Source organism: Pollachius pollachius (assembly GCF_949987615.1).
Source record: "Pollachius pollachius genome assembly, chromosome: 3".
Taxonomy (NCBI): Eukaryota; Metazoa; Chordata; class Actinopteri; order Gadiformes; family Gadidae; genus Pollachius; species Pollachius pollachius.
In genome coordinates this window covers 2,970,301-2,985,562 of record NC_136936.1, presented here as the reverse complement: position 1 = coordinate 2,985,562, position 15,262 = coordinate 2,970,301, and the positions used below count along the sequence as shown (strand labels likewise).

At 48.8% G+C, this 15,262-nt stretch overlaps 1 protein-coding gene across 1 annotated transcript; it reads right to left on the bottom strand.

Annotated features, from left to right (window-relative positions):
• Positions 1-1,178: 1,178 nt before the first annotated feature.
• On the bottom strand, positions 1,179-13,428 carry LOC307072219 (multidrug and toxin extrusion protein 1-like; the record flags this gene model as incomplete). Its single annotated transcript, XM_079731434.1, has 17 exons — positions 1,179-1,496; positions 1,833-1,916; positions 2,506-2,600; positions 3,028-3,160; positions 3,299-3,368; positions 5,200-5,275; positions 5,513-5,621; positions 7,642-7,709; positions 7,844-7,957; positions 8,571-8,668; positions 9,244-9,341; positions 9,570-9,614; positions 9,822-9,864; positions 10,351-10,499; positions 10,604-10,672; positions 11,198-11,299; positions 13,318-13,428. 17 exons carry the CDS (start codon positions 13,426-13,428, stop codon positions 1,209-1,211), a joined length of 1,752 nt encoding a protein of 583 aa, XP_079587560.1. The 3' UTR covers positions 1,179-1,208.
• Between the last annotated feature and the right edge of the window lie 1,834 nt (positions 13,429-15,262).

Genomic DNA, 15,262 nt, shown 5'->3' with positions numbered 1-15,262 from the left:
CATGACCCAATCACCTGCTGACCCCATGCGTGGTCACATGACCCAACGACCTGCTGACCCCACGCGTGGTCACATGACCCAATCACCTGCTGACCCCATGCGTGGTCACATGACCCAACGACCTGCTGACCCCACGCGGGGTCACATGACCCAATCACCTGCTGACCCCACACGTGGTCACATGACCCAATGACCTGCTGACCCCACGCGCAGTCACATGACCCAATGACCTGCTGACCCCATGCGCAGTCACATGACCCAACGACCTGCTGACCCCTGGTGTGGTCACATGATCCAATGACCTGCTGACCCCACTCGTGGTCACGAGACCCAACAACCTGTTGACCCCACGCGTGGTCACATGACCCAACGACCTGCTGACCCCACTCGTGGTCACATGACCCAACGACCTGCTGACCCCACGCGTGGTCACATGACCCAATCAACTGCTGACCCCACGCGTGGTCACATGACCCAACCACCTGCTGACCGCACGCGTGGTCACATGACCCAACGACCTGCTGACTCCACGCAGGGTCACATGACCCAATCACCTGCTGACCCCACACGTAGTCACATGACCCAATGACCTGCTGACCCCACGCGCAGTCACATGACCCAACGACCTGCTGACCCCTGGTGTGGTCACATGACCCAATGACCTGCTGACCCCACTCGTGGTCACATGACCCAACAACCTGTTGACCCCACGCGTGGTCACATGACCCAACGACCTGCTGACCCCACGCGTGGTCACATGACCTGCTGACCCCTTGCCTGGTCACATGACCGACCTGCTTACCCCTCCTCTCGTGGTCACATGACCGACCTGCTGACCCCTTGCCTGGTCACCCTCCTCACCCATGCCGGAGGGTGAGGGTTCTAAAGCGGTATGAAGGAGGAGGCGTTCCACCAGGGGGCGCTGCTGTCCCTCCAGTCTAAAGGAGAGACCCGCTGGTCAGGGGAGAGACAGTCGTCACTCGGACGCCATTTATTATTGTTTTTTTCATGCGTGTTTTTTCTTACATTTTATACACATTAATGACATGTAAACAAATGCAGATCAGCTTTAAAACATGACGCTGATGACGTTCGTTTAGTTTACGGACGGTTTGGGGATTCCGATCGGGGTGTTTTGGAAGACGGGCGGAGATAAAGATAGAGCCAGGGTCTGTTGGGTCGGGGGGGGTCCGCTACCCGCGGGAGACTCACGGGGTGGGCACGCCCGGGGCCGGCGGGGTGTCCGTGACGTTAGCCCCCCCTAGGGTCCTGTTGCTCTCTGAGGGGGGGGACGGGGACTCAGGGAGGGGCACCTGATGGTGGACCACCACCCCCACCACCAGGAGCAGAACCATGAGCGCGGCGGTGAAGCCCCGCCTGAGGACCAGCTGGGTGGGGGAGAGCCGCTTCCTGGGCCCCTGGGGGGCCCCCGACCGCTGGGCTGGAGGGCCCCCGTCCGGCCGCTTCTGGTCCTCCGAGAGGAGACCGTTCACCAGCTGTAGCGGGAACACAGACCCAGCATCACGTATCTGATGTGTGTAGCATGCATGTGTGTGGTGTGGTGTGTGTGTGATGTGTGTGCATATATATATATATATATATATATATATATATATGTGTGTGTGTGTGTGTGTGTATGATAGTATTTGGTCCTTGTTTCCTCTGTTTATTTGGTGCCGAGTGGAAGCCTACTACAGGAACGGTAATCACTGAAACAGACCCACAAAAGAGGAGGCAGCCATTTTCTGTCATTCAGCAGTCACTCTAGACCAAATTGTCTGGCTGTGACTGAAGCTTTGTTGTGAGCGTCTGAATAAGCCCACGGCACTCACACTGCCGCTGCTGTTGGCACTCTGGTTGGAGGTCTCTGGGTTCAAGGGATCCACCAGCATGTTCTTCTTACCTCGCTTCATCGCCTTGGAACACAGGATTACACAGAAATACATCTTTCCTGACTGATTACTAACCAAAGAAGCCATTTGTTAATTAAGCTAGCAGACACTTTGATCAGAGGCAACTCAGGTGAGGCCGACATCATTTAATAAATCAATCACTCAATCAACTTCTGAGTGGCGTGTTGGTCACCCAGCCAAAGGACAATGAGCAGCTTTCAGTTATGTGTACCATAATAACTCAGTGAAGTCTATGTGTATTTTCCCTCTGTTTTCCAAAGACTTAATAATGTACCTCCTACCGTTTGTAACTACATTTCCCATGCACCATAGCATGGAAGAGGGGATGAAGGTGGTGGTTGAGAGTAATGCAATTTTAATAAAAGATAGTTGCTTACATTCATCCGTCTCATCATTGGATTGATATCGATTATCTCCTACAGTAACTATGAAACCTTTAAGTGCTGCACGAATACATTTTAAAACGACTGGAAGATCTTCAACCAATAAATAAGAAAGCTCTTTCTATGAACTGCAGGAATAGGTCTTTTAAGCAGCAAACGTGCCTCGGAGAAGCCGTGTCTGTGCATGTTTGTGCCTCCGGGCTCCATACCTCTACTGTCATTTTCTCCCAATTGAAATTCAGGATGACAACCACGTAGAAGACGGACTGTAGGCAGACCGCCGCGAGAAGACCGACCCAAAAACCTGTGGACGGGAGGGCAGGAAACGGAAAACTGAGGTTTTTGCCTTTCTCAGGGTTCCACTTTTAACATGAAAACCTCAAAGGTTCACGTTAAAAGTTCACATTTTGTCTTCCGTTTCTCACGTGAAAACTTTGAAGGCTGAACATTCCATATGTTAAAGGGGGCGTTATTATGCCGCCAGGGATGAGTTCGATCAGCCGTTATAAGCTGTTTGAAAATCAGCCTTTTCCGGTTTTAGGGAGAGGACATATGGGCGTGCCCATATGTCCCCAGGCGTGAGTGGCTAATCCCCAGGCGTAAACCCCAGGCGTGAGTGGCTAATCCCACTCACGCCTGGGGTTTAAACGTTTAACGTCTGCTATCATTTGCTTAAACTTTTCAATGTCTTTAAAATGTTCTACGTTGAAGTTGTACGACCCGTTGGTTACCCAAGCCTCCCAGCTCAGCCACAAACATCAGGGTGGCGGCCAGGGGAAGGCCGATACCGTAGTAACCCACGAGGTTGGCCACCGCTGCTATCTTCTGCCGGCCGGTTCCCAGCAGGATACCGGTGCTCACACACTGCAGGGCGGGAGAACACCTGGTCATTGTGTGGTGCTGTTGTGTTGTTGTTGTTGACATAGAACAACCGATCCGTGAACGTCGATGTAAACCATGTGGCTGCTCTGGACGGACGGCGTTGGGCGACTCGGCACTCACCACCAGACTGTCAAACAGGGGCACCACGCAGTACACGCTCATCAGGCGCGACACCAGCGCTACGACCTTCCTGCAAGACAAGCGACGCTCGTGAAGGTGCACAACAGACCAGCAGCATAGCAGCATTATCCGTTTAGCATATTAGCATCTGTAATGATATCATAAGGCCCCCGGGACACAAGGGAGCGCTGTTGTATAATGAATGATCACACTAGTAGCTGGAAGAAGATGTATTCGTTTCACTAAGCATATCGGTCTAGCAATCAATGGAGTCAGTCGCAGTCTCATTACAGCATCTTAGCATTCTTATCTGCCCAACAGATTAGCATCATAGCAGCCTTATCCGCTATCTGATTAGCCTCCTAGCCTTATCTGGGGGACCGCCTACCATTCCGACATACCCCCACTCCGACATTGACGTCTAATTGTCGGAGTGGCGGGACTACTTTCTTTCAAACGTCCCGCCATTCCGACATGAGGTCATTAATATAAATGTCATTACTATTATCATTGTACTTTAAAAATTCATTAATGTGATTATTTCTTAGTTTCATGCACTTTAGTGTCTACACTGACATTCGTCATTGGGGATAGTCGCCGACTCTCATTCGCTGTGGATCTTTGGCCCAAGACATAAGGTCCTTCTCCAGTCTCTCCCAAAAATCCCCAACCACCCAATTCACGCTTGGACGTTTCAATTCTGTTTCTAATTGTTGGGACTGATAGACACTGAACTCTGGGGGTTATTTGAACGATCATTGTGAAGTGGTTTACTGTAAAAGGAGCGTCGGAAATCCTGCCTGTCTTTGCGCACCAAGGCCATTAGGGAATGCTGAAGAGTCGAGAAAAAGAGGACTAAGGGTGCATCCGAATACTAAGTATATACTTATTCTGTGCAGTGTCTACTACTTAACCGTTAATGTTGTACGTTCTACAGCTATGCGTAGAACGCCTCCGAACGCTTCCGAACACCACCGGAACGCCACCGGATGTTTGGAGATAACGTAGTTCCCCTCTGTGCGCTGCACATCAGATGCCGGCAAAATATATATTTATTTTTTCACCGCGGCGTTCTTCATCTTCGGTTACCAGACTCCGGCTGAATTGTGGGATAGCGTAATGACCTACCGTTGTATACTGTGGCGGTAGTACGCATTCGGGAACTTTTTGCCTACTACACAATGCGTACTGAGCATTCAGACGAGCTATATTTGTGATGTACTACAAAATGCCTACTATATAGCAGGCAAGTATGAGTATTGGATTGGATGCAGCCTAAATATGCAAACATGTTATGTGCAATCTAACAACTGCACGCCTCTGGCATGTGACTGTTGTGATTCTGTTGATCCATCAATTTCACCTTACCGGTTGTTCTGATCATCTCCGAGGTCGGGGGATATTGTTTAACAGTCTAAGTTTAACGGATTTGCCTTATATGGGCAAAAACGGTTGGTTTATTTTTATTGCTCCCCTTCGAGATTTTGTGTGGAAAGGGGTGGGTCTAGACTATATTCTCGCGGAATGGGGGCATGTCGGAATGGCAGCATGTCGGAATGGCAGCATGTAACCCCTTATCTGTTCAGCAGATTAGCAGCATAGCAGCATTATCTGTTAAGCATCATAGCAGAATTATCTGCCAAACGGATTAGCATCACTATCTGTTTAGCAGGTTTGAATAAATAAAGCAGAGTAAAGTTCACAGGTGAAACTGCTTTTTATATCTATATTTAAATGATCTCCCACTCCAAATTATTCTTCCATTATGTTTCTATTTGTCCATATTTAATTGAAGCAGGAGTCATGCTCACGTTTCGTCTGCAGAACAAAACTCCGACTGCTACTACAAACTAATACTAACTACTACTAACTACTACTCACTGATACTAACTCCTACTCACTGGTCTGAGGTGAAGATGAGACCGATGACGGACCTGGTCGAGGCCAGGAACAGACACTCAGCCACCGCCAGACCCCCTTCAAGGTCACAGACACACACCAAGGTCACAGACACACACCAAGGGCACAGACACACACCAAGGTCACAGACACACGCCAAGAAGACGAATGAAACAAGGTGGGACTGTTGATGAGTGATGGACGGCACTGTGTGAAACACCAACGAGAGAGAGAGAGAGAGAGAGAGAGAGAGAGAGAGAGAGAGAGAGAGAGAGAGAGAGAGAGAGAGAGAGAGAGAGAGAGAGAATGACTGACCAGCGAGTGAGAGAGCCACCTTGCTAGAGAGGATGGCCCCGGCCGTGTCTCCAGCCCCCAGAGCGTTCCCCACACGGACGCAGGCGGCAGCCTGGACCCCCAGAGGGATCTGAGGACATAGGAGACAGGAGGGGTCTGAGGACATAGGGGACAGGAGGGGTCTTAGGACGGAGGAGACAGGAGGGGTCTGAGGTTAAGGATGTAGGGGACAGGAGGGGTCTGAGGACATACGGGACAGGAGGGATCTGCGGTTAAGGATTTAGGGTACAAGAGGGGTCTGGAGTTAGGGATGTAGGAGACAAGAGGGGTCTGAGGATGTAGGAGACAGGAGGGGTCTCAGGACATAGAGGACAGGAGGGGTCTGGGTTTAAGGATGTAGGAGACATGAGGTATCTGAGGATGTAGGGGACAGGAGGGGTATTAGGATGTAGGGGACAGGAGGGGTCTGGGGTTAAGGATGTAGGAGACAGGAGGGGCCTGGGGTTAAGGATGTAGGGGACAGGAGGGGTATTAGGATGTAGGAGACAGGAGGGGTATTAGGATGTAGGAGACAGGAGGGGTATTAGGATGTAGGGGACAGGAGGGGCCTGGGGTTAAGGATGTAGGAGACAGGAGGGGTATTAGGATGTAGGAGACAGGAGGGGTATTAGGATGTAGGAGACAGGAGGGGTCTGGGGTTAAGGATGTAGGGGACAGGAGGGGTATTAGGATGTAGGAGACAGGAGGGGTCTGGGGTTAAGGATGTAGGAGACAGGAGGGGTATTAGGATGTAGGGGACAGGAGGGGTATTAGGATGTAGGAGACAGGAAGGGTCTGGGGTTAAGGATGTAGGGGACAGGAGGGGTATTAGGATGTAGGGGACAGGAGGGGTATTAGGATGTAGGGGACAGGAGGGGTATTAGGATGTAGGAGACAGGAGGGGTCTGGGGTTAAGGATGTAGAGGACAGGAGGGGTATTAGGATGTAGGAGACAGGAGGGGCCTGGGGTTAAGGATGTAGGAGACAGGAGGGGTATTAGGATGTAGGAGACAGGAGGGGTATTAGGATGTAGGAGACAGGAGGGGTATTAGGATGTAGGGGACAGGAGGGGTATTAGGATGTAGGGGACAGGAGGGGTATTAGGATGTAGGAGACAGGAGGGGTCTGGGGTTAAGGATGTAGGGGACAGGAGGGGTATTAGGATGTAGGGGACAGGAGGGGTATTAGGATGTAGGAGACAGGAGGGGTCTGGGGTTAAGGATGTAGGGGACAGGAGGGTTATTAGGATGTAGGAGACAGGAGGGGTATTAGGATGTAGGGGACAGGAGGGGTATTAGGATGTAGTAGACAGGAGGGGCCTGGGGTTAAGGATGTAGGGGACAGGAGGGGTATTAGGATGTAGGAGACAGGAGGGGTATTAGGATGTAGGGGACAGGAGGGGTATTAGGATGTAGGAGACAGGAGGGGTCTGGGGTTAAGGATGTAGGGGACAGGAGGGGTATTAGGATGTAGGGGACAGGAGGGGTATTAGGATGTAGGAGACAGGAGGGGTCTGGGGTTAAGGATGTAGGAGACAGGAGGGGTATTAGGATGTAGGGGACAGGAGGGGTATTAGGATGTAGGAGACAGGAGGGGTCTGGGGTTAAGGATGTAGGGGACAGGAGGGGTATTAGGATGTAGGGGACAGGAGGGGTATTAGGATGTAGAGGACAGGAGGGGTCTGGGGTTAAGGATGTAGGGGACAGGAGGGGTATTAGGATGTAGGAGACAGGAGGGGCCTGGGGTTAAGGATGTAGGAGACAGGAGGGGTATTAGGATGTAGGAGACAGGAGGGGTATTAGGATGTAGGAGACAGGAGGGGTATTAGGATGTAGGGGACAGGAGGGGTATTAGGATGTAGGGGACAGGAGGGGTATTAGGATGTAGGAGACAGGAGGGGCCTGGGGCTAAGGATGTAGGAGACAGGAGGGGTATTAGGATGTAGGGGACAGGAGGGGTATTAGGATGTAGGAGACAGGAGGGGTCTGGGGTTAAGGATGTAGGGGACAGGAGGGGTATTAGGATGTAGGGGACAGGAGGGGCCTGGGGTTAAGGATGTAGGAGACAGGCGGGGTCTATAGGAGGGTACTGGTATTTTATGAATACACTACCATGTAGTTGACGAAGGCCACCATCATGACAACATGCTGGGATGCCAGCTCGTTTTCCCCTAGTAACCCTGGTCAAAGGTCGTATCAATGATTAACAGCTTTCCTCGCTAGACAAAAGAAGCTACATTTGTGTTATTAACAATTGCAATGTGCACTATTGTGTATTTATTATTTGTATCCCGTGTGTTCCTGGTGTGATTACCAGCGAGGAAGCCCCCCGACTCGTAGATCCACCACTCGAAGCACGTCATCAGGGTGCTGGGGATGGCCAGTCGCATGAAGGAGCCCCACTCCTGCAGCGACTCCGTGGACCAGCCTGCAGGGGGCGGTGGAGAGCTGCTTACCGCCACACACACGCACACAAACAGACCCCAACGGAGAATAATAAGACCTTTCTAGGTCAGAGCGTCTAGGACGTCTTTACTGCCTTTTTAGGTATTCACAGAGTATCTGTGGATACTGTATGTTATTCTAGGGATTTTTATTATTATTATTATTCCGGATTGGTAACGCAACGCCCATATATATATTTATTTGCTAAGGAATAAATCACTTTAAAATACCCTCGATGGAGCAACTCAAACAGGGTGCGCTAACAGGGAAAGCAACCCGAACCCTAACCCTAAAAAAGGTAAATGTACGATTATAATGCTAGAATAATGCAAATAGAATAAGAAAAAAATATAGAGAGAAAATAAAGAAATACCAGCATCAATTAACAGATAAATACATTCATCAATAAATACATTAATTAATTAACTAATTTATTTATTTATTAATGAACAGACTACATTACGTAAAGTACAATTTATAAATGGTCATAAGAAGGGAGTGAAAAGAAGTGAGTGATTCTGCAGGGTCCCCTTTGAATTTGAGCCTCAATTTAAGGGGTAAGCCGGGGATTTCTTATTGGAATCAAAGTCTCTTACCTTTCCATGTGCTCACATGTAATTTATTCCACCAAGTGTAAGCAAACATGAAGGTACACTGGTAAAGCTGAGCGAGGCAATTGGCAGCTGCAGATCCACTGCAAATAGAGCAGCAGAAACAAACTCCTCTCAAACAACGCCTACAAGTGCAAGAATAAACGTATGGCTTTCCCTGATTATTTTTTAGAACAATTTTTTTATACATAGCGGAAAAATTATAAATCGCAGAAATTTGGGAATGGTTTCAAGTATCTATTTTATTTGTTTATTTACAGTTGTTATGTTATAGTGGCACTAGTTGTACTATGAGTAAAAATTTGAATTCCTTCTCAATACTGGCCCCTCTGGCCGGTAGATGAACTGCCGCCTGCTGGAGCTGCAGTGCACTGGAGCGTTCGTCTCCGATAACAATCCTAAACTTATGTTATTAATAACCATAAATTAACGTTGTACAAATTAAAAAGTGATGAAAGAACAGACTTTTATCCAGCTAAATCCGCCTGGTTTGGGGAAGACCTTTTTTTAAAGTAAATTACAATTTCTTTTTGCATTAAAAGCAAGTAATGCATGAAAAAAAACCCTTGACGTATCCCTATAAATGACTGTATTTTTTGTGTGTGTTTACATACTTCACAGATGGAAATAAGCGTGTGTGTGAGCGGCACTCTCCTACCTCAACCCCAGAGCCAGCCAGTTCAACAGCACATAGTTGGTGATGGCGTTAGCCACGTTGGCCAACACCGCCATGTACACCTGGGGCATGATGATACCCTGAATGTAGAAGTCACACACACACACACACACACACACACACACACACACACACACACACACACACACACACACCACAGTCACTTCCCCTGCAAACAACACCTCGGCGCATCACAGCAGGAGTCCCAGTCTGTCTGACATCCTGTGGCTGTGAAGGCCGAGGGGGCTGAATGTTGGATGAGTGCTCAAGTACTCCCCAGCACTCAGGTCTGAAGGGGGGTTTAGTACCTGGCTCTGGAGGTAAGTCACGTGGATGTGATGGAGAAAAACAGCCTGGAAGAAAGCAACGGTTGAATGCATGTTGAATGAGGACGTGGGGGGTTCCACTTGTTATACAACACAGGGATGAACAGCATACCATCGTCTATTTTTAAATGTGTTTATTTGAATGCACAGTGGAATAGTTTGGCTCAATGCGACAGTGGGTGCGCTGTGATGCATCAACAACGTACAGGAAGTGTGAGGGAGCTTTTGACTCACTGGCAATGCAGGCATGAAGGCATAGACATACACCTGGACTATTCTGGAATCACAAGACAAATGGGTTCAAAGCTCACAGCATCGCTCCACTAAGACAAAGTGATGTAATATACACTCCTCCAGGAATTAATACATGTTTGGATTTTCTTTAATATAGCCAGGCAAACTCACTGTTCATTTAATCATAAAAGGGCGTTTACGTTGTCACCCCACATGATGTAGTGAATTTATGCATAAGTTCTAAAAATACCTTTTCATCGTCTGTCTGTCTGTGTGCGTGCGTATGCATGTTTGTATCTATGTATGGATGTGTGTGCGTGCATGTGTGTGTATGCGCGTGCGTCCCATCTCAAGGCGCTCAGCCCCATCAGCATGCAGGCGGCGACGAGGCTGTTGAACTGTTCACACTAATTGGCCGTCATGCACAAACACTCAGACGCACACACTCAGACGCACACACTCAAGACGCACACACTGCCCAGAGGGGAGGGGAGGGGGGGGGGGGGCGGGGCCCGGTGTGTGCCGTTACCTGGCAACCTCGGGACCCTGACCCAAGGCCAGCAGGACGGGCTGCATGTTGACGAGCAGCCCCCAGCAGGGCAGGCAAAATAGCAGCAGGATCAGGATGCCTCGCTGCAGGACCACGCCCACGCGAGGAAGGTTCCGGCTCCCGAACGTCTGCCCGGCGGGACGCCCAGTCACCGGTCAGCGGCGTTCAACAGCAGCCGCACGAGCGGGGGGTGATTTTGAATTGGTGACAATATGTTTATTATTTTCCAAACCTGGGTGACCAGAGTGTCACACGCTTGCCCCAGACCGTAGCCAGCCGCCGCCACGGAGCAGTTGATGGCCTGCAAGGGACAGGAAGTGAGGTTCGTAAGCCTGCACGGACGGTGTGTGTCGGTGTCTGATCGTGATAATGTTTCTTTTTCTGACTGTATCGATGCTTGTTTGTTCGCGCTCGTCTGTGCTGTTACCATATTAGTAGCAGTATGCATACATACATATTTAGCCTGTTAAGCCCTTTGAGCCTGTGACTTTGATTAAGGGCTATACAAATAGAATTGAATTGAATTGTGTGAGCCCTGTCATCCTATTTCACCGCTCATCAGAGGTGGTAACAGGAACAGGAACTGAGCCGGGGTCGGCTTAGCTCAGGGCTCATAACCGGAAGGTTGCTGGTTCGAATCCGCGGCTCCTCCTAGCGGAGTGTTGAGGTGTCCTCGACACCCACCCTGAGACGCCTCACCCTGACTGCTCGTGACAAGCTGGCTGTCGCCTTGCACAGCTGACACCGCCGCCGGTGTGTGAATGTGTGTATGAACCGCTGTAAGTCGCTTTGGATAAAAGCGACTGTTAAATGCGCTAACCCTCACCGCGCTCGCCAGCCCGTAGCCCGCCATCACTTGGGTCCCCAGACGGCCGCAGAACATGGTGACCACGAAGGGAAGCATGAAGTTCAGGAGTCGAGACAGCAGCTGGAAGGAGAGAAACAATCCAACAACAACAATACACAACATAATGCCGTCAGTACACACAGGTCAGTATCCATGGACTTTGGACACTCGCTTCCAAAGCCGACCTCTAGCCTTCCCTGATCAATTAAATTTTTACATTTAGGGCATTCAGTAGACGCTATTATCTAAAGCGACTTCCAAGTACATTCGTCAGAAGAAAGAGAAACAGTATATCGCTGTCGGTACAGTAAGGATGTTCATAGAACCAAGTCTAAAGATGTTACACAATGCTATTGTGTAACATCTGAAATATGCTTGTGTAAGTACTATTATGAAGTGCAAGGACTTATAACATACAATAGGTGTGTAAATTAAGTGCCAGGACGTACAACATACAATAAGTGTGGAAGAGGGGAATGGGGGGGGGGAAGGGGTGAACTCTGTACTTACTTTGCGACGTAGTAAGTAAACTAAGAAACCTTAAACTGTGAGGTGCCTTCAGTGGAGCGCTAGGTGAACTCTGTACTTACTTTGCGACGTAGTAAGTAAACTAAGAAACCTTAAACTGTGAGGTGCCTTCAGTGGAGCGCTAGGTGAACTCTGTACTTACTTTGCGACGTAGTAAGTAAACTAAGAAACCTTAAACTGTGAGGTGCCTTCAGTGGAGCGCTAGGTGAACTCTGTACTTACTTTGCGACGTAGTAAGTAAACTAAGAAACCTTAAACTGTGAGGTGCCTTCAGTGGAGCGTCAAGACCAGTCAACATGGGGTTAAGGACCGGATCGGAATAACAGGGGGCCCCCGACCACTCGATCACCCAGCAGAGTGGGGAAGGTGTTCTTCACAAAATGTACAGACTTGATCTGTAAGATTAGTAGGGCTGCCTCTCAAATCACCACAGCAGTGTGAGGGTGGCCCGTCACATGTAGCCTCGGGCACGCCCCAGGTCAAGAAATAATATTGATAAATAGCAGGTAGCAATATTAGTCAAGGCATAAGTTGAGCTCTTGTTTTGCTCATATATTTATTGGCGTTATGATAATAACCATTGCATAACCCGAACCCAACATTACAATTAGTGCTGACGCTTTCTGCTTCCAAGAAATTTACTTTGGACAAAAGAACACACGCTGACAGAGAGGATCACAGCTGCATGAATGAGTCTGTTTAGCACACACAGCGGAGCTGTGGCGCTGCCTCCGAGCGCACAGCAGGGGGCCTTGAGACGAAATCCCAGAGCCCAACCAAAGATAAGAGGAAGATTAAATGTCCATCTTTAAGTCCGGTGCCACAGCAGAATGAACAGCTGTACAAGGCAATCAATTATTTGAATGATTTTTTATCAAAAAATGAAATGGTTACGCCTTAAAAGACGGGCACATTAATTAAACATTAAATAGTTAAAAAAATAAATAGCAGTAAAAAGTCTCTGCCTACAATTAACAGTTGATTAAAAGTTAACTAATGATCTAGTAATCATTTTCTAATGGTGTTCATGTAAACTCATCCAGAAAAGATCTACACACACAATGCGTGGCAATATAGGTGCAAAGAAATCAACAATAACCACAAGGTAACACAAGACAACCAACACAAGATATAAACCCAGACATGAGACGTGAGTGACAGCGCACGGACGTCTGAAGACTAAAGCACCCACAACGTACACAACATGTTAGCGGCACTGCAGGAAGGTTCAAAAGTCAGCTCACAGCATCTCTCCATCAAGGTAACGGGACATAATATCTAACTTGAGGTAATCGTATCTACTAAAAAATCCCCTTTCCCCGTTGATCATTATAGCGCGTTTACATTGTCCCACCACATGACGTAATGGGAACCATACATTAAGCCCTAAATCCTGCACGTATGTGTGTGCGTGTGCCTGTGTGCGCGTGTGTGCCTGTGTGTGTGTGTGTGTGCGTCCCATCTCCTCACGGCGCACAGCCCCACCGGTCTGCAGTCCAACACCGGCACGCTGCGCACTAACTGGCCCACACCCACCCAACGCACACGGTGGCCGGAGCAGGGGGGCTCACCAGGGGGCCGGTCATGGCCAGCAGGTGGGAGACCTCCAGCCTCAGTGCCGGCGGGACCCTCGCCTTGAGCCTCTCGCAGTGGGACAGGGGGGCAGCGGGTCGGTCCTCCATGGCTCCCCGGAGCAGCAGTGATGTCCGAAGCGCCTGCAGAATGCCCAGTGCCGTCTCCGGCCGCAGCCCTGACGCCCCACGCACTGACCCGGTCACGGGCTCGGCCGCTCCCCGGTTACTGATTACTGCTCACCGGTCGGATGGTAAACAGAGTAGAGTGTCTTCACCTAGAAGAGAACGTCCTCGCCGTGGAGCGGTACGGCTCTTCCAGAATAGAAAGTCGATGGACTAGAGTTGTACGGATCTTCTAGAATAGAAAGTCTATACATTAGTGTTATATTAATCTTTTAGAATATACATTTTATACGCTGGAGTTGTATGGATCTCCTAGAATGGAAAGTCTATACACTAGAGTTGTATGGATCTTCTAGAATAGAAAGTCTATACACTAGAGTTGTAGGGGTCTTCTAGAATAGAAAGTCTATAGACTACAGTTGTATGGATTTTATATTATGTACTAGAACACTCAAGGATAGATTAATGATTTGTATTGTATTTGTATTAATGTACACGATACATGCTTCTCACGGAATATTAAATTTATTTTGTACATTTTCGACTTTTCAGCATTTACGGTTCAGTGTGTGGAGTCTACAGACACGTGTTGCGCCACACGTGTCTGCATGAACGAGCATGTGAAGAATAAAGCTTTTAAATCGAAGAACAGAATCGAAAATCCTAGAGTTGTATATTCAGTGCAACTGCTTCATCAGATGACGGACATACAGACGAGTGGCAGTGAACGGCGTTCTGGGACACAGCAGAGATCCGCATAGAGACACACAAACACTGGCATACCTTTAGTCCTGCCCCTCTGTGGTCAGATATTCAGCATGGCAAAAATAAAGTGCGGTAATTATCCATGAAAAGGTATCTGATTCTGTTGACCTTTGAATGACATGGCACCCTTGGCAGCGCACACTTTTCCTACTCGACTGAATCAATAATCCCAAGCGTTCATTCCCCCGTTCCAAGAACATGTGATCATTAACATTCTCTTCTCTAGCAGGGCCTCAAGGAAAAACCAGGGACATCAAACATTAACACGTCACATGGTCCGGTGTCGGTGAGGGGTCCTGGCTGAGATCCAGCAGTGCTGCAGCTGGAAAACTCTCTGTTCGCCTCGCAATCTGTGGCACAGCAGCATGCCTACTCACACACACACACACACACAGACATGCATATAAACACACATGCACACTGACGCAGGTATGCACGCACACACACACACATGCATGTAAACACACTCACATGCTCAAACAGGAACACACGCACACACACATGTTAACACACACACACACATACACACGCATGTGAAAACACTCATGTGCTCAGACAGGAATACACACATACACACATGTAAACACACACACACACAAATGCACACACACAGACATGCACACAGACAACAAAAGCACTCACACACACACACACACACACACACACATGCATTACAGGAACACACACTGGGATAATGACTCTGTATGTTAGAGCCAGCATGAATTTAGCTCCCCTCCATCACTTGATGTCGCTCGCTGTATAATGCTGTCTCTCTCTCAATCAATCTACCTGTCTCTCACACACTGTCTGTCTCCCTCTCTAACACTTTGTATCTGGCTATCTACCTGTCTCTTTCTCTGTGTCTAACTACCTCCCTCCTATCTGTCCATCTAACTATGCGTCTCCCTCTCTCTCTCTAAGATCAGATTTAGAAAACAAAAATAGATTCAAAGAATCTTCACCGTGACAGTTCAGATGCTGACGCTGCACATCTGAACCCCCAGCTCCCTGTGTCTGAATCAGTGGCCGCGTGAGACCGGTGGAGGGCTGCTAA